The sequence below is a fragment of the Dysidea avara genome, chromosome 1, assembly GCF_963678975.1.
Source record: "Dysidea avara chromosome 1, odDysAvar1.4, whole genome shotgun sequence".
Classification (NCBI taxonomy): Eukaryota; Metazoa; Porifera; class Demospongiae; order Dictyoceratida; family Dysideidae; genus Dysidea; species Dysidea avara.
The window spans coordinates 43,331,747-43,352,277 of record NC_089272.1 but is presented as its reverse complement, the minus strand read 5'-3'; the positions used below and the strand labels follow the sequence as shown (position 1 = coordinate 43,352,277).

Genomic DNA, 20,531 nt, shown 5'->3' with positions numbered 1-20,531 from the left:
GAGTGGGCAATTATGTATGGCAGTGAAAGTTATACAATGGGGTTTGAAGCATACAACAGAATTGAACAAAAATGGCTGCCATGCAAGAGGTGTGCCCCCAAGAATTTCCAGATTTTAGAAGTACGAGATAGTATCTTAGACTATTTTCTCAGTTTCTACAGATAAATCAAGTTGTTACTTGTAGCTGTCAAGAGCATTACTGTTGAATGCTCTATTGGACTATTTCTACAGTTTGGTACCTCTAATTAAAGTTGGGAAAGGGGGTATACAGTAGTTCTGCCTATGACATCTATACTTGTAGATGTTGTTTGTACATGTACACATAAGGGGTGTATCAGTATGTGTGCACCTTAATACAGCAGCAGTGCTTTTGTGTTGTTAATTTTTAACATAATATAATTATACTTCACATTATATTCAATCAAACAGTGCATGCTACAGTATTACACGTGCATGCATAACATACATGCTTACTATCAATTAGTACATCAACGCTTGTCAAAAAAGCAGTATTGTTAGTGTTGTATTTGTGCATATGGCACAACATTGTTTGGTGGAATATGTATTGGTAGGTTCTCAGCCAAAGTCACCTCAACATACTTCGATCTCTGGAAACAGTAACAAATACACAGTAAACAAAAAAATATAAATGGAGCTACAGTGCAGTATATATATGTGAATATTGTCATTGGACATTAGGATTAATCGTGTGTCATATAGCAGCTTGTATAGAGCCTAACGTTAAATGTTTCTAAACTACTCAGAAGGACACTAGTAATCATCACTTTACCACACATAATGCTATTGATATACTAGGTAGTTAACTATTATGCAGAGCACTTAGAAACTTTAAGTCCCACTCAGTGCCACATAGTGGAATCAATTAACCTGTACCATCACTTTCTAAATGCTCTGTAGCTTGTCAAATGTTTTAGTAGCCCCTACACTTATCTTGTAACAGTCATACCCTTAAGTGCTTAAGTGAATGGAAACAGGTATAACCAGTCCCTCGCACACGATCGTGGGAAAGATGACATCATTGCACACTTTTTGATGATCAATAATAAAAGCATTGTAGACAATTCTTTTGATATTGGCACTACTAACAAAGAGGAACAGTAAGGAGATGGATATAGGTTAGAGCAATGTAATGCTACTTTCGCATACCTTGAATCGGTGGTCTTGCACTTGCTGAAATGCCTGAAAATCAGACTTGGGAGATAATTGCTCTAACTGTCAACAGGTTAGCGATGTTAATTGTGTTATTATGAACAGTACTAGACTGATAAGTTGTGAAATTTTTTTGCCCAGGCTGATATAAAGTTACAGCAGTTTAGAAGCAGTAGTTTGGAGCCTCTACAAATTTGGTGGTGAGAGGATTAATAACATTTCTGACTACATGTAGTACCTTGCAACACTCCACCTAGCATTTACAACACACACTACTCACTATACAGCTGAGAATGATTAAACATACTATAATATTATACAGGTAGTACTGACCCCCTGATTAATCCATCCTACCGTAAAATGTTTAATTTTGAAATCAGCTGAAAGTTATCATGGCCTATTAAGTATAGTTGCTGTTACTTTTTTGAGGGTAGTAGTTAATGATAGCTCGGACAGTATAGCAATTATTCAAAGGCAGAATTTAATCAAGCCAATGTGATACTATGAAACCATAGCAGCTCGTCCTACATGTACACAAACCTTTTAATTTTCAATTGTGCTACTATTTTCATTAAAATCTTACATACAACCTTTCCTTTGTGATGATTTCATGTAGGTGTAGGGTGTGTGTAGTGTGTGTGTGTGTGTGTAGTGTGTGTGTGTAGTGTGTGTGTGTAGTGTGCGTGTGTAGTGTGTGTGTGTAGTGTGTGTGTGTGTAGTGTGTGTGTGTGTGTGTAGTGTGTGTGTGTAGTGTGTGCGTGTAGTGTGTGTGTGTAGTGTGTGTGTGTAGTGTGTGTGTGCGCGCGTAGCCAAGTGGTTAGAGTGTCAGGTTCGATGTTGAGTTATGCCAATTTGGTGTTGTTGCTGTTTCCTTGAGCAAGAAACTTCACTCACATTGCTCCAGTCTACCCAGCTGGATATTAGGGGCCTGGTGTCATCTGGGGAAGCAGTCCACCCAGCTGTAACATTATCCTAGTGTTTACTAGGGAAGCAAATGCCCAACTATCCTTGTCCCGCTTAGCGGTGTTGGGGTTATTGTGGAACTTTGGGTTCTGTGACCTCTCTCCATGAGACCTAGACAGTCCTCCTGTGGATTAATAGCCCTGCCAAGGAGGATTTGCCTGCACAAGGCTTAAGCACGTTTGTATGTGTGTGCGTGTGTGTGTGTTTGTGGTGTGGTATGTGCACGTGTGTAGTGATAGATCACTGTGTAATGTGATTACTACTACTATATTAATCATTTAGGAAATGTTAAATTCACTTCATTAACAGCAGCTACTGCTGAATCAGTATTCTAGAAATTGAGAATTGCATGATTACACATTTTCTAAATAAAACACATTATACCTGTAAACTGATAGCATCAGACTGACCACTGGGCTGTACCTACATAATGTATATGGCAATGAATGCAATACAGCATATAATATACATTGATACATTAAGTGTTGTTAAGGCAGCTACAGTAGGCTGGGTAGTTACAAATTTACAATCTTACATACTATCTGACATTTAACTAGTGATCCAATCCTATAGAGATATCGATGTCAATTCTGCTCCCTTAAAACCATTTAAATATTACCACTGGCTGTCATACTATAAAGAAATACTTTATAGACAGACACAGAAAACGAGGTTTTATAGTCATTATATACCACCAGTTCAGCATAGAGGATTTTTTGTAGAGTTTACAATGAATGTAACATAATTAAATACTTAACAAGGTCATAATAAATTACTATATAAATTAACTTGCAAAACACACGTACAAAAACACATATATATGACTAAACCAACCGACTCTTCATCTTACATTTGTGTCTGTGTCTTCTGTTACAGTAACATATTCATTATCATTTGCTTGAGTCCTAAAATATAAGTACAAAATGGATGTACTGATGTATATTACATTGAGAATGGAAGTGCAACATACAGATGTATAAGCTAGTATTTATTTACATATCTTCACTAACTTGGAAACGACACTTGTTTTGGAGTTTTGATGGAATAAACTCACTACAGATAGAAACATATAGAAACATCATACATGTGCATATTGCCTCACATAACATTCTTCTGGAGTTAGAGTGAGCAAAAAGCAATACCACAACAGCTAACACTATCAGTATTGCTATAGCCACAACTACGGGTATTCCTATACAAATTCCAGGGTTGTCTTCACAGTAATTATCAGTAGAAGGGGAAGTAGATGTTCTGCTCCCATCTAGAAATGACAAACAATGCCAACATTAAAGCAGTTTCATAGTAATTAAAGTGCCTATATTGCAGGGCACCTTTTAGTTAATAATGAGTCTAGTATATTTTAAATTGAAGTGGGGATCCAAGCAATAAAAAAAAGAGTGAACAAAAGATGAATGATGCACAGTGTTACAGCATAGCTCTGTGAGAAAATCCCTACATTGGTATGGTACAACAATGATTATTATTTTTTCAATACCAAAGTAGGGATTTCCCACCGTATGCTGTAATACCATCATTCATCTCTTGTTCCACTACTTTTTATTTCTTGGATCCCTATGTCATTTTTACATAAATAAATTTTTAAATATACTAGTTTGCTTGGTTTTTGTTATAGTATATAGCTATACACGTGTGACTGTTCTATTAGGGTGACCACTGTAGTAGAGTATCTCAAGTCCTTCCACTATTCTTTATTTTCACTGTGTTATTGTTTTAAATACAGCTAAATCAAAAAGGGATGTGGTCATCGTGTTCGAGTAAATAGATTGTTAATAGGTGTAGTCTCTGCACTTGATTGCTATTACTCAACTAAAATCATTAATGGGTGTGGTCTCAAACCTATCGTGAAGTTACATACACCTACCGGGTGACCATTTTTTTACAGTAGCATAAGCACTTAAAATAATTTTGTAGTGTCTAAATATGCTACTCAAGGGAAGTGTTAATACGGAAAATTAACAGCTGGATATGGTTTTGTTGCATAAAGAAGACGACAACCAGCCTGATTAAAGATAAAAGGAAAGACAGGGCGCAGAGGACACACACTCATCAGAACCCCAAAAGGCAAATCCCATTGGTAAGTTTGTAATTGTGGCATAAAATAGTGACTTTACGCTGGCCTCCAGCCTTGCGACTGTGGTCAGGTAGGTAGGCAGGCAGGCAAAAATTTGAGTTTGGTCAATTATTTAAAATTCCATATCCGGCTGCCTGTGTTTTCTTATTTTTATGCTGTATTTGATGTTAGATAGACTAATGTTATTCTGTGATTTTCATCATGTAGGATGTTTCTAGGATGATTTTTAAAGGCAGCAATTTGGTTGGGTGCATCATTTTAGACAGTACTATCCTACTGTTTGATAATGTAGTTTGCAGTAACAATAAATTTTTAGGTACGTATGTAAATAACCATTCCATTGATATGTCAATTTAATTAACTGGATTATTACTGTTCTGAGGAGGACACACTTTTCTTCATTTTTGATATCAATAGCTTAGTGGTGTTAGGCCTCACTATGCTGGGAGAATAGTTTAATATGTGTACACTAACTACACAGAAGTATTTGGTACTAGACACTACACCATGTGCAATAAAAATATATGCTGTATATAGTAAATCATGCCCTGGTTTATACTGTGTACTATAGGCATTCAACATCCAAATCAGTAAAATATAATTATGCAAATATCATCAGAATAGTTCACATAATTTACAACAATTTAATCTTGCACCATTACAAGTTTCTTACTCAAAAGGATGCTGACAGACGACTGCATATCATGAATTGAAACATTTACTTCACATTCAATGTTATCAATAGTTACATCTTGGGGTACAATGAAGTTAGCAACCAATTCATCTACTACCATCTCCTCTTTTGTGTAGCTGTTATTACAGGTTAGAGATACTCTGTAAGTAATTCTTAAGTTTGTAGCCTGTTAACAAAAATTTAAATATTGTTAAAGTTAACATAGCTATCTATGTCATATTTCACAAGTATAGCAAAAAAGTAGGAATTTTTTAGAGTACGGACAGTGTATAGTGCTGCAATAAAATGTACTGAAACAAGCTGGATCGGAGTGTACATAATGTCCAGATACTGTAAAACAATAGAAGTGAATATCTCTACTGTGCTATGGAGATTTTACAATCAAAATTCACAGTAGGGATATTCACTTAATTTTTTACAGTATCTGGACATTACGTACTACTCCAATCCAACTTGTTTCAGTACTTTTAAGCGTGGACCTACATTGTCCCTACTCATAGTTTAAAATTCCTGATTTTTTTCTTCTTATATTTGAACTTTTTTTTGTCAATTCATGACGTCACTATAAAATGCTAGCTCAGACAGTTCTAGTTTAATCATATTCATGTGTGAGATCATCATCTGCAGCAATCATGAATCTTAATAATCATCTATATATATATAAAGCTGAAAAGCCATCTGTCTGTCTGTCTGTCTGCATTCCATTTGAGTTCACGCATTCTTCTTGCCAGTTGCTGCACGTGTCAAAGCGGTTTTGGCACCAAACAAAGCACTCATCATCCAGAATAACCTAGCGTTTAAATGAAAGCTCTAGCTGCCGTTGTTCATGGTTTACAGCACATTTAGTGCAAGGGTGTAAAGCAAAAATTCGCCCGAATTCTTTCTGTAAACAGCATGCAACCGCAAGTAAACCCCTATTGCCATTCAACTTAAGCATGCCTTTATAAACAACATTTAACAACACTGTAACCACAAGCAAAATTTTGTGCAAGTGGTAGAGTGTAAAGCTTGAAACTGGGAGGTCGTGAGTTCAAGTCCCAGTTGTTCATTTTTTTTTCCTTTTCCAAACCTTTTGGTTGCAGCTTTTTTTTTCGAACCTTTTTTGCTATTACTTTTTTTTCATGCTATTTTTCTCTCACTCTACAGTGAAACCTGTGTAGTAAGGACACATTGGGACTGACCAAATGTGTCCTGATTATCAAGGTTTCCTGATTTTCCAGGTCAATTTACATAATTAAGGGATACTTTAGGACCATTACCAAGTGTCCAGATTATGCAGGTGTCCTCCACTGCATTGATTGATAACATTTAGTAGTAGCTGTACAGGTGATGACAATAGGTAATAACAGTCAGTAGTAGCTAGCTTGCTCAAAATATCATACAGTATAGTAGTGCTGTAAATGTTATAGAGGTGATGACAATAGGTACAGGTTGTAGTGTAGTAAAGGGAACATTAGGGAGTGTAGTATTGTTACAATATGGCAACTTCTGCATTGTAGGGCAGGTACCAATAAAGTAATGTTTTTTTTGTGGTCAAGACATTATATCAAATGATGCTCCACGTATAGCCTACATGATACGACAGGTACTACTAGAACCATCCACATTGTTCACACCTGTGTGTTGTATTACTACAGTAGTTTAGCTACTGCAGTTCTGGAGTAATTTTGGTATACTTTGCAAGATAGTGGTATTAAAATGCCGATATCACCATTCATATCATGTTGCAGGGCATGAATGGCACTGATGTTTAATGCTTGGTTGTTATTATGGTGTGATCCACAGGTCATATGGCAAAGTGAGTTTTGTTGTAGCAAATCAATACACGCTTTTATAGCCCTTTTTCACTTTTGGGAATTTTTGATGCAGTTTTTTGTTCTACCAGTCTGTTCCATACATTATAATTAATTGTCCTATCATTAAGGTAATGTATGATCCTTTAAGCAGATCTAGATCTAAAGTAAAAGGATGTAAACAGGATTAGTGAAATAGTTGTGCGAGGTCAAGCAATTGCACACACAGTTCCTCAGTGTAAACTATGGTATCTGCATGATGCCAGTAGTAATATCACTTTTCAGATGCACAGTAGTACCTGCCCATGCAATCATGCAATTACGTTGTTTCTTTTCTACAGCAGTATAATGTCATACAGTTGCAGATTAAGTATGAAAGAAGCTTTTACCTTTTTTTATCCATATATATTCTTATGCTCACAGTTTTTCAGCACTGGCACACATACTCATCATAAGGACTCTTATAGCACTTTTGTAGTAGTGCAGGTGAATTGCCAACATAGTGCATGTGTTTGTGTGTGAGGTTTGTATGGCAACATGTGTCACTACAACATTACTGCATAGCATACTGAAAATGTGCTATGTGTACACCTCCTGTCATGTAGGTATTGCCTTAGCTTTCATGTAGTTTAACTAACACTGCATGTTCATTATTTCACTATACATAGTTAAAAGAAGGCATAAGGATCATGCACTAACAGGCATGCTATACACACACTATAACATTTATGCTATAGGCCCAATTCCCAATGCATTCTTAATTGTCCTGCATGTAAAGCAGGTACCAATGCTTTTGTCTGTCCTTTACAACATGTTAAAGGCACTGGTAGGGACATCTCATTAAATAATTAAGCTACATTCCAGTCGAAACCACAGACAAAATAAACTTCATATTTTAAAAGTTAAAAAAAATGCATGCTACTTAGCTACATGGTGTTTAATGCTTGGTGTCTGTTTGTGGCATTAAAATGTTTAGTCCTGCACGTAGGGCAGGTACCAATGCTAGTATTTCATAAAAGTACAAGGGGTGTCCATTTACATTCCAGCTACACCTACTACTGATACAAACCATTGGCACCAAGGTCTGGCGTAGCCACCAGACTAATTCACTTACATGCACCTCCGCCAAACTAACTCACAATAATAGTCTACTTTCATACAATAGTTTTGCATATACCATTTTACAAGCAGTCCATTTGCTGGTGGCAGGCGACATCACATCTACAACGGAGAACAACTCACTGAACTAAGTACCCACGTGTGTATTCCACTATGTTAGTGCAGTAACACTGCAAAACGTGCATGCCCAGAGATCAAAGCTGTACTGTGCTATGGCTGCTCTAGCATATGGAAAAAAGTAAGACAATAGCGCACATGCTGCATGGCTATCAATATACCAAAGGTTTATTCTAAAGTGAATTTGAAGTGTTTCTGTGAAAGAAGTAGGGCCATGGTTGTAGCCACATTTCTGCTACGCTTGCCCGAATGCATCAGGCAGGCAGGCAGGCAGGCAGGCAGGCAGGCAGGCAGGCAGGCAGGCAGGCAGGCAGGCAGGCAGGCAGGCAGGCAGGCAGGCAGGCAGGCAGGCAGGCAGGCAGGCAGGCAGGCAGGCAGGCAGGCAGGCAGGCAGGCAGGCAGGCAGGCAGGCAGGCAGGCAGGCAGGCAGGCAGGCAGGCAGGCAGGCAGGCAGGCAGGCAGGCAGGCAGGCAGGCAGGCAGGCAGGCAGGCAGGCAGGCAGGCAGGCAGGCAGGCAGGCAGGCAGGCAGGCAGGCAGTCTGTAAAAAATTCCATTAATAATTTTTTTTATTTATAATTCTGTAGCAACTTGATGGAGTTGATCTGAAGGCACTTTTGGGCCAGACTATTCCCAACAAATACTGTCATGTTGTCACGAAGGAAATCAAGCAGGTTTTTTTATCATGGGCCACACCCACACCTTCTTTGTCCCTACGATAGTACTGTATGATACATATGAAAACAATGTACTGCAATGTAACTGATGCAATGCATACTAATTTTGCATAGTGATATTATCTGTACACCATCACTTGTACATTATTTTGTCTTTGAAACTTAATTACAACCTGCTGAAACTTGTACAAATTACTTTAGTTGTACTATAAATCCCATTCACAAAATATAGAGTGTATCACTTACAGCATGTCTGATGATCCATTGCCTCATCATCACAGATTTACAAACACACATACACACACTCACATCATACAGTACAGCAGTGATAGCTTAGCAGTATTGCCTAGGCATAACTGAGCCAACCCCCCCCCCCCCCAAAAAAAAATGAACTGAATTTTCTGTAAATGACTGATTGCTTGGCTGACTGATGCCTTAAGGCAATGGGTTTGATTTTTTTACTGTTCAATGCCACTTTGAACTGGAGCAGCTACAGTGCACGCATCATGGACTTAACTATGTCTTTTGTGTCCCATTTCTTTCTCCACTATGATATACATATATACTTACTATTAGGTATTGATTAGTCAGGGCTCAACCCAGAATATAAACCTAGAGGGGGCGAAGTGAGTCGCTTCGGATTCTAGGGGGGTCTGGGGGCATGCTCCCCCAGGAAAATTTTGAAAATTTAGGTGTAAATCTACTCAATTTTGGTGAAATTTTACTGTGATGCCATTGAATATTGACCATTGGATTATACAACTTTGGGATCAATTAAACCTTTCCATTTCTCAAGGCTTTAGGTATAAACCTAGGGGGGGGGGGGGGCAATAGCTAACCCAGAGGGGGCCTGTGCCCTCCTCCCCCCCCCCCTAGATTAACCCCTGTTAGTTGTAACTTGCAGCATGGGTTCAGTGCTTTGTTTTCAGTAGTGTGATTGGATAGATTGCACAAGTGCTTCTCGTACTGTTCTTCATTTGCAATGCTGTAGAACATGTGGAACATTGCTGGAACCAAAGCAAAATGTGTCACTTCAAAATTGATAGTCAGGGCATGTGTTCAACAGTTATTTCCATGTATATATATAGTGACTGGATTGATTGCAGAGGCACTTCTTGTACTGTCTTTTGTTCGTAGTGCTGTGTAATGAGTGAAACACAGCTGAAAAAGAAGCGGAATGGTGATTTCACATTTCAGTTATTGACAATTTAAGGCATGTGTTCAGTAACACAATTTATGAGTGTGACGCCATTCTTTCCTTTGATGTGGTATGAGATGGCAATTACTCATGTTACTGAGAAGTAAACAAACAAAAACAGCGTATAGGAAAAACTAAACATTTTACATTTGAGTAGAAACCACAAAAAATCAATGAAACAAGGGAGGTCATCTACACCTGCAGCTATACTAATTTCTGTCAGCTGAAGTAGAAATTATACCAAAAATATATTAGTCTTATCTTTAAACATACTGTAGTAGCATATCCCTGTATCTTGACAGAAAGAAATGACCATGTACCTTTGTACCAAGAAATGAACATGTGCAGTACATAATTCTACTAAACTAGTAATTTTTAGTTTATGTTTATATTGGTGCTTAAACTAAACAAGTACAGAAAAAAAATTGGAATTTTCAACTAGAGTAGGGACCATAGCACATCAATAAAAAGTACTGAAACAAGCTGGAGTAGTCCATGATATTAAATCACTGTAAAACAATGAAAAGTGTTATATCCCTACTGTGCATTGTTTTGAGCACAGTAGGGATATAACACTTCTCATTGTTTTACTGTGATTTAATATCGTGCACTACTCTAACTTGTTTCAGTACTTTTTATTGATGTGCTATGGTCCCTACCCTAGTTGAAATTTCCATTTTTTTTTTGTTTACTTGTTTGTTAACTTTTTTTGCAAATAATAATCATTGTGACTGGTGAACCCACACATACCACATTAAAAGAAATAGCGCCATGCGTCCCAGGTACTTTATATCAATTATCATCTGAAAAGTGAAGTATCCATTATGCTTGGTTGTCAGCTATTTTCAATCCGTTACACAGCAGTATGAATCAAGAACTGTTCAAAAAGCACTGCTGCAATCGAAGTAGCCACTATGAAAAATACGGACAATTTCTGCTACGAAGGGAAGCCATCACATGCTACTGCCAAATCGACACTTTTCATTGTCAGCAAAGATGAATGGGACACAAAGGAGGACACTGGTAAGTCCATAAAGAATGCATTGTATGCACTGCTGTATGCCATCGGACTGAAGCGATGTTGAACAGTGAAAAAATCAAGCCTGTATGTAGCCTTAGCCATTATATTGCCTGAAGGAATCAGTCAGTCAGTCAGTCAGTCAGTCAGTCAGTCAGTCAGTCAGTCAGTCAGTCAGTCAGTCAGTCAGTCAGTCAGTCAGTCAGTCAGTCAGTCAGTCAGTCAGTCAGTCAGTCAGTCAGTCAGTCAGTCAGTCAGTCAGTCAGTCAGTCAGTCAGTCAGTCAGTCAGTCAGTCAGTCAGTCAGTCAGTCAGTCAGTCAGTCAGTCAGTCAGTCAGTCAGTCAGTCAGTCAGTCAGTCAGTCAGTTATTCAGTCAGTAGAAAATTCCTTTAAATAAATTTTTTTTTAAATCTGTAGCAACTTGTTGAAAGCGTTTCGGGTCGATTTGAAAGCTTGTTTGAGCTTAGTTTTACCTAACCAATACTGTATGATAAATTGATAATACATGCTATAAAACATTCCATTCAGTACAGTTATGCACACGACTTACTCCTCTCCATTTTGCATTTACACTGATTTCTTTATTTGTAAATACAAGTACTCCCTCAAGAGTATGTAACAAAAAGTTGGATCCAGCTATACATAAATGGAGAAAATAATTAATTTTTCAGTGAAAAACATAAATTATGTACAAGTAAATATACAAGGATGAGTAGCTAGTGACCAGCCAACTACACTTGGCAATGCAATATGTCATACTGTTGTTGCACTAATAATAAAAGGGCTATTGGAAAATCATATGTCTGTTGTAATATTGTTATATAACAGTATCAGATTGGTACTACAAGACAAAAAGTAGCAGATACGTTCAATACATACCTATAAAAGAAATTTTTTTCTACATTGCAGCCTTGGTGTTACCGCTAGTGTCTTGTTAATGCCACTATATGATTTTGTATCACTACTAGTACTGCTACAAACATGTCCCATTATACATAGATTTAGAGTTAAAATGTGGTGAAAGATGGGTATAATCTTACTATATTGGATTAGCTACATAGTATGTTTATTAGCTTACAAATTTTATGATGTGCGTGTTACAACATTTGATCACAATACCCCTATTGTACATACCAATAAAATCAATTTGATCACTACTCCTAGTTATTCCACCATCATATGTTGCTATCAGTACAGCATTAGTGATCATTCGATTCACCCAAATTAGGACAGTATATGACCTTGTAGTAGTTGTTGGGTTATCAACAGTTATGGTATCACTGGATGTACTATGTCCCTGTAACTCCAACTTCACAATTGGAGAACAACTTTCAATAGTCTCTGTTATCTACATCAAATTTTTGATTAAAATATTATATTACTTTTTAAACATACGTACAGTTGTCCACTTAGCAATAATTCCACAGCTGTTAGTCTCATTACAACGCCATGTAGCATTAAAGATTTCATCTTGTCATAGCACAGTAATCATAATATGTGGTACATATATTCATGGTCACATACCTGTTGGTTTAGTTGTATTAAATATTCCCTCCTGAATCATTCCTACCACTCTTGCATTATCCATATGCATTGCAGCAATTCTAATTGTGTAGTTGGTATCTGGAGCAAGGTTGGGCATTGGAATGTCAAGGTCATTAGTAGCCATGTTTTTCAAAACACTATCAGTATTGAGTAATTGCACACTATATCCAAAGGGACCACAAACATCATTTATACTGCTTGGCAATCTCACTAATGCTGAACACACACCAATGTCAACAATTATAATTTCAATAGGTTGAAACCCTACAAGAGGTTAAAATTATTTGTTGAATGATAAGAAATATACCTAACTGACCTGTCACATTTAACACTATGGAACTAGTAATGTCATTACTACTAGTAGTACACTCATACTCAGTGTTATTATCCTCCAGGCCAACATTAGTGATCACAAGATCAGTGTTAGCATTATATGTAGGGTTGAACGCAAACTGATGATTAGTAAGAACATTAGAATCAATGAGTGTTCCATTTCTCCTCCAATCTGGATCCACTGCTACTCCATTACGCAATATCACACATTGTAGAGTTACATCACTTCCTTCACATGTTATACTAGGACCAGTAGCTGGTTGAGTGAGTGCTGCATTGAAACAAGTATAAATTTATTAACATTTTGTTGAACTCTTGTGAGTTAACTGCTTTCATTGTAATTTTAGCATTCTACTACATGCACTGTATTTACATATAGTATACTTACTAAAGTTCTGTTGTAAGGAGTACTTTGCTAAACTGATAAGTAATCCAATGGCTATGAACTTCATTTTGTGAACACAACGCAAGTCTACAGGTTTGTGATAACTAAAATAAAACATGTACATAATGCTGGCAGAGATATATATTTAACACAGGGCAAAATTTCATAACTGAGAAACAACAGTGATTACAACCTTACTGTACATACTGTACTAGATGTTGTTGTTATAATAAAAGTTGGTACACTTTGTCTGACACCACCCTTACAGTAATTTGTATTACAATATCTATATCTTTGTGACTGTCATTGAGGACATGCCCCTATAGATCTGTTACATAAAGTAATATTTTGTCAATACGTAATGTATCCCTGCATAGCTACAGGTAGGTATATTTAGATGTGAAACAGTAATGCTAGTAAAATGATTTCTGTAACTGATTAAGTAATGCATTTGAAGACTCTGTGTTTGACAGTTGTATAATCATCAATACCAGTTAATGTCAGCAATGTTCTATATGCCTATCCAACATCCATACAGGTGTTTCTAGATTCTATATGTCCACAATAACAGTAAAAGCATGTAACAAGCCTAGTTGATTGTATACCAACAAAGAATAATTGTTACCACTTAGCTACTTCATAACTTACTTTGCATAAGATCACTGACAAAGTTAAAACAACAGTAAGTATATGTCAAGTCATCAAGCTTCTCCAATAGTATAACTGAAATGTCTAGTTTTATTATAATATTTAAACTGACTAACCATACAATATCTGGCTTCTATTTTAACAACACAACAAATTAAATGCTGTTTTCAATCTATATAGCTATACCATAGCTATATGTGCATACCTATATGGTCTAGCTGTACAGTTATCGAGCTACAAACTGTAAATACATAGTCATATGATATATACATGTGTTAGCATGTTATGGTGCTGTTGGTGATCAGTAAGGGTGTACATGTCAGCTCTAATACACAACACATAGAATGAAGCCATACTGTTAAATTATATCATAGTTTAATTTTATATGGCTAACCACAACATGCAAGATCTGCAGTAATTGCTGTCAAGCCAATGATTTTAGATGAAATTTGAAGCGGCAGGAGCTTATGAGCCGCCGAAGGCAGCAAAGGAGCATGAAACTCGGTTCCATTACAATTCAAATTACGTCACGTTTTTTGAATAGGTTGCTACGAGTGTTGCACACAATTAGTGTATGGCGTCAACTAATGAGATTTTGTTTTCCTTATATGGGAACTAATCGCTTATGAATTTGGATTTCGATGGCACCCGGCAGGCAGCGTAAGTTTCATGCTCCTTTGCCGCCTTCAGCAGCTCATGAAGGCGGCTCATAAGCACCTGGTAGCGGTAGTATAAAAAGCACACTATTTAGTATCATTCAGGGTGATACCTCTTAATAATCAACATTTTATGATTTTCAGTGATCTTGAACTTGGTAGCACATGTTAAATATACTGTAACTCATGAAGGAAGTTGTTTATGTGACAGGTTTCTCTCTCTACACTGCTGATGTCATGTGAACCTGTACAGTTCAATACACACACACACAACACACCCAGTAAACAACCACTGATAAATATACTTCATCTGGCGAATTGGCAATGGGTCCCAGTATGCCACAAGATGTATGTTTACCATAACCACAATACATTTAAAACTGTTTACTTGTAAAACCAGTAATTAGGTTTTGTGCTGGATTAAATCTGCAGTTATGTCAGCACATAGTCACATTGAGATATAAAACAGTTTTCAGGCATGGTATAATAACTATATAATAATTTCATTTGTAACTGATTGAATTAAGTTAGCAGAAAACAGAGAAATCACAAACTACTGAACTGTGTCATGTTGCAAAAAAAGATTGTTAAAGGGAATTTAGATGTGGTATATATATTTTAAACTAAAATGATCATCATTAGAGTCAATCTTCCAAGCAATCTTAAGAGTGCAAAATTCCCCTATCAGTCATGATGTTATCGAGGAAAGTGTAGAGTGATATCATATCCTTCACTCACTACAGCAGTCACATGCATAAACACTATGAAAGAGTGGATGAAATTTACTGATGCTGCACTTCATTGATTCTGATCACAGTCACAGAAATCATAAGTCCATTTATTGAACTCTCACCGATCATATTAGTAAGAGAGCTTTTAAATGTTACGAAGTGCTGAATGATGCAGTGTGTATAGACCAATATCCCTTTCCTGATTAGGTAACACTGTTCCAATAACTGTTACATGTATGGGGATTAAGTTAACCTCACCACAGGAAAAAAGTAATCAGGAAACTTGCCTACACCTGCAGATATGCAAGTGGACATTTAATCCCTAATTCAGTCTATACCTATACCTATAAATGTCCACTTGTATATCTGCAAACATATTGCTCTTTTTTCCCTGTGATCCATAACCTACGCATACTACATCAAAAGAAAGAATGACACCAGATTAATTGTTATTTGTCTGAATGTGCATCCCACCTATGAATTACTGAAAAGGTGAAGTGGCCATTACACTTTGGTTTCAACTATTTTCAGCCCATTACACAGCATTACAAATGAAAAACAGTACAAGAAGCACTTCTGCAATCAATTTAATCAGTACAGAAATATGGACGATTCCTATCATGTGTGCTACCAAAAGAAACCTGTCAGGCTGAAGTGATGTTTAACAGTGAAAAATTAAGCCCGTAGCCTTGAGTTATGCTTGTCTGAAGGCATCAGTTAAGTTAGTCAGTCAGAAAATTCCAATAAATAAATTTTGTAGTAATCTACTGGAAGCATTAAGATACTTTTGGGCATGATTATACATAACAATACTGCCAAGCCATCATGGAGGTGTTGTGAAGCTGGTTTTAGGGTGATATTTTTGGCCAGAAAAGCCAAACCTTTGTGATCCCTAATATAACAGTACTATGATATTACACCTCATGATCAGTGTTAACTTCATGTGATAGTAAATACATGCACTATATTTCAGTCCGTCAATAGAGTAGATACAGTAATGCACACATATTACACTGACTAGAATGAATAGGTTGAGTTATTGTTACACTGCCGCAAATATGCTGTGTATCACTCTATATTGTAGCAATGTCCTGTATGGCTATAGTCTACTTTGTTTCAGTTTCCAACATTTTAATTTCTATATTTCATCAATTACAGTGCTTGATATTAATCAGTAAGTACAGTGCCCAGGTTTATAATAGTGGTGGCTACAAGAGACAGGGATGAATCCAGAAATGTTGTATGGGGGCCTTAACTTGTGTATGTCAGAGGTGAATTTGTAGTGGTTGGCTATTTTATTAGTGATGCACCAATACCAATGCTAGTATCGGTATTGGCCCTATTTTGGCGGTATTGGACATGGGTAAAGCTATAAATGCCCGATACCGGCCAACCAATACTTTAAATGACATCATTTAATTACTTATCAAGATGGCAGCATACATAGCGCATCGAACAGAGTTGAGCAAAGCTGATATAAGCCATGAATTCCTTAAAAGAAGCCAGCCACTAGCATTATTAGTATGAAGTAAGCCACGAAATAAGATTCATTGCAGCCACAAACTGTTAACTTTGCAAAATTGATAGCCACAAAACCAGCAAAACTGCAGTTGATGAGATTAGCAAAGTAAGCTTAATCACTAGCTGGTTCTTGTGAGAAATGCCTGTGGGGCAAAGTGTCAGTATCAGATCAGTATCGGCCAGCGTTGAAACCGGGTCGGGTCATCCGGGTCATCCGGGTCATCCGGGTCATCCGGGTCACATTTTCTCCGGGTCATCTGGGTCTGATCCGGTTTACAATTTATCCGGGTCTGACCCGGATTGGATCACGTGAGAAACGAAATTGTTCGTTTGACGTGGAAACTTATAAATGCTATTGCGTAGCTCTTTCGTGAGCCACGCCCACTTATCGCATTACCAACACACGCGAGGGTAGCTATTGTCAGTAGGTTAAGACCTTTTTTTTTTTTTTGGTCTTCAACCTACAGCTAGGCTGAAGTTGCAATATTTACTCAACACGAATCGAACGCTCAAAATGTAGACTCGTTCGCTCGCTCGAGACTAGCCGAAACACGTCTCGGCTTTAATTAATCCGGGTCAATCCGGGTCACATCCGGGTCAAATCCGGGTCTGACCCGGATTGCTATCCGGGTCAGTGGGTCATCCGGGTCAGCAGTAGTGACCCGGTTTCAACGTTGGTATCGGCCATTTCCGGCCTCAAATGTATCGGTATCGGATCGGTAGTGAAAAAGTGGTATTGGTGCATCACTATATTTTATTTGAGTGGTGGTCGGTACCGACCACTGCCAACCACTGTGGGTACATCCCTGGAGTAGGTGATATAATTACCTGGCTACTGATAAAAGATGTGCAGTTACCCACTCTACATAGCTTTGTTGCCACTGTAGTTACATCCTGCACACTGTTGCTTAGCTTGCCCTACTACTATATACAGTATGGTGGTCACCACACTGCAATACTTCACTACAAACTTTATAATTACAAGTACAAGGGAAGTTTAGGGGATCACATATATAGTAACAAAACAAGGTAAATCACCTACACCCTCAGCTACACTAGTGCACATTTAATTAATTCCTACTTCAGTTATATAATGTAGCTTGTCAACACTATAGCTACAACTGAAGTAGGGACAAAATGTCTACTAGTGCTGCAGGTGTAGGCAACTTCTCATCTGTTACTTTATATTTCTACATTCCTATACTTAAATTGTTAATGTTTCCTTGTACTGATTGGTTTCCTTTTTTGTAATATAATTTAGAAACTTCAGGCAGTGTGCACCCCCCAGGATGTGATCTGGATTTCATAAAGCTGTGGCAAGGCTCGCCAGTGAAGGAGCGTGTTCGATGACTGGACACTGAACCACTTTAGTATGACTTGAGCACAACTGATAAAAGCACAAGGGTACAACATATTTATACAAAAGCAGTTACTAAGCGATACAATACATAAAAATTACCTAAGTGAGGTGTATGCATTAATTCAGTCTATGATGTCTGTAGACTTCCTGCTGGTATGGCTTCTTGATGTATGTAGGCTTCCATTGTCCGGTAGTTGCCAGGTGGTGCTGCTACAGTACTCCCCCTCCAGTGAGCGAACGGTGAACGATAACGTGAGAAGGGAGCAGCAGCAGTGATGAATTCAACATTGCTGAAGAGGTTGCAGTCGAGCCTGTCTGGTCTGTGTCTGTGTGACATGGAGAATGGTGCTGACTTCACCGGTTTGGAAAACCATATTATGTGGGTCAGTCAGCAGCAAGCAGGAAACTTGAATTAGTTGATTGAATGCAGTGGCCAGTTGAGTTGGTGAGTGAGCTGCAGAAGCTGTCCAGAACAGGAGCAGAGTTGATGCATCAATATCACTGTTGAGATGGTCTGCTGTGTTGTTCGCGGAAGTAGGCAGCTGAGTAATTGAGTGGTGAGCTGGCTCAGAATGTTTGTAAGTGGTAATAGCTAGCAGTGTGCAGAACTCTGCAGCGATGCTTCAACAGTCCAGAGGCGTGATGTGCGAGCTAGTTGCTTCGAGCGGTGAGCCTGTAGGAGCTGGAAATGTTGCTGGATGAGCCGTAGTTGACTGCTGGTAGCTAGTGTCCAGTGGGTGCCAGGACTCGAGTGGAGAGCTGTGACGCTGGTGTCGCTTGTGAGGAGAGTCACCACGTGGAAGAGTGTCCAGCGGGGAGATGAGGGTACACTGTAGTTACACGTGTGGTGAGAGACGAGTGCTCAGTGAGTCGAGCGTAGTTGCATTGCATCCTCGGTTGTCACCAAATATCAGCAGCGTAGCTAGTCCTTCTATAGGGGTAGCTGATCCACTTCTAGGTCACTGATGTAGCAGGTTCACCAAGTGTTGTTGGCACGACAGGGTCACCAAATGTAGGTAAACGAGTGTGGAGGTCTTGAAGGATCGGCTGCAGGTGAAGGTAGTTGCCAGGTGGTCTTGCTACAAAGCTATGAACATACATACAGATACATATACACATGCACCACTCTTCCACTGCATCTCAACCACTTAACATTTTTCACAAAGCCGTTAAGTGTACACTAAAAGTGGACACCATAAATGTTGCAGTACATGGCAAGGTACACATGTAATAGTTGTAACACACCCATGAGGTTTGTATCTGATTTGTAAACGCGACACCACGAATTGGTGTGTTCTAACAGATTTGTGGTATGGGGCGTGCGCAGATCAAAGGGCCACGCCTATTTGGAACAAGAACACAACGCTAATATTGGCTACAATGTACCGCTGAGCGCTGTGTACAAGGCACGATTTTACTCACTAATAATACTGTATTGATGGTCAGTTAATTCATTGTTAGCTAGTTTATTCATTGGTAGTGCGTTTAAGCACGAGTGCGAGGTGCGCGCCATCACCAATGACAATCATTCCAGTCATTGTACCGCTTCGCATCATTTAGACGGGTGTAGCTGAAGTGTCTGATATTCATTGTTGAGTGGTGCAGCACTATAATAGCCTTGGTTAGCTTAATTTATTGGCGAACGAACGTGTGGTATAGATACCGACTCAGTCCAGCGGTTGTACTGCTTCCCATTCGTTCAGACGAGTGCAGTGTGGTGTGTTCATTCGTCCCAGAGCGATTTACTTCCTTGTCTGTCCTTGATATTACTAGCCTTGCATCGTGACTTCCTGTTTTGGTCTGGTGTATGGTTTCGTTCAAAGTCTTTGAACTAATTAGTAGCCAAAAGGAGTACTTAGCCATGCTATAATTATTTGTAAACCAGTTTACAACTGATTTGTAACACTGGCGGCAGCCTTTAATCTGCATGCCCACGAACCATACTACAAGATTTATTGCTACATATGTAGTTGCATTGTTAACATTACTACAGAAACGTACTTGACATATGCTATGGTTATGAACTGTCACAAAATTGTTAGTAATGGTAGTAGTAAAGGATATTTCAAGAACCCTTGCTAATATCACAGAAGCTGTGACAACTACTAATGGAATAAGGCAACATGCATTTTTATTGCAATTAGATTTATGAAACTGAATTTCTTAATATTATGATGTCATTGAAATTTAATTTAATTTTAGCAGGTGGTCTGATGTTGCACTCTGATACTTACTTAATAAATACTTTATCTAATTGCTAACTAAAAATAATATTTCAAGATTACATTTTGTAAAAAGGCACATCAATTTTATTGCTACAGTCATTCAGCAGACACAGTCATGCTGTTAACCATGCTCTGTATAGATTTCATGTTACTATAAAATGTGGTATAGCTGTGCATATAATAATGTTAGAATACAGCAATTATAGAAACACTTATTTAGTAATCATAAATCTTACTCTTGATTTTAGGCTGCAGGATTACTCATGTGAGGCATCACTGGTAGAAGA

At 38.1% G+C, this 20,531-nt stretch overlaps 1 protein-coding gene across 3 annotated transcripts in view; it reads right to left on the bottom strand.

The window, feature by feature from the left end:
* Nucleotides 1–368: 368 nt before the first annotated feature.
* Nucleotides 369–20,531, bottom strand: part of LOC136265078 (uncharacterized) — a 40,563-nt gene continuing 20,400 nt past the window's right edge. The window contains exons 1-14 of one of the 3 annotated variants that reach the window (XM_066059871.1): nt 20,021–20,141; nt 13,107–13,207; nt 12,702–12,989; nt 12,365–12,649; nt 12,240–12,310; nt 11,975–12,188; nt 11,391–11,476; nt 4,899–5,085; nt 3,236–3,394; nt 3,144–3,186; nt 2,984–3,038; nt 2,518–2,556; nt 2,432–2,464; nt 369–608 (exon numbers count right to left, since the gene is read on the bottom strand). In XM_066059871.1, the coding sequence (XP_065915943.1) occupies nt 516–608; nt 2,432–2,464; nt 2,518–2,556; nt 2,984–3,038; nt 3,144–3,186; nt 3,236–3,394; nt 4,899–5,085; nt 11,391–11,476; nt 11,975–12,188; nt 12,240–12,310; nt 12,365–12,649; nt 12,702–12,989; nt 13,107–13,170 (1,617 nt within the window). In that variant the 5' untranslated portion in view covers nt 13,171–13,207; nt 20,021–20,141 and the 3' untranslated portion in view covers nt 369–515. Of the gene's footprint in view, nt 609–2,431; nt 2,465–2,517; nt 2,557–2,983; nt 3,039–3,143; nt 3,187–3,235; nt 3,395–4,898; nt 5,086–11,390; nt 11,477–11,974; nt 12,189–12,239; nt 12,311–12,364; nt 12,650–12,701; nt 12,990–13,106; nt 13,208–13,751; nt 14,139–20,020; nt 20,142–20,531 lie in introns of those variants that run through there. The other 2 variants (XM_066059865.1, XM_066059876.1) reach the window with 2 other exon arrangements.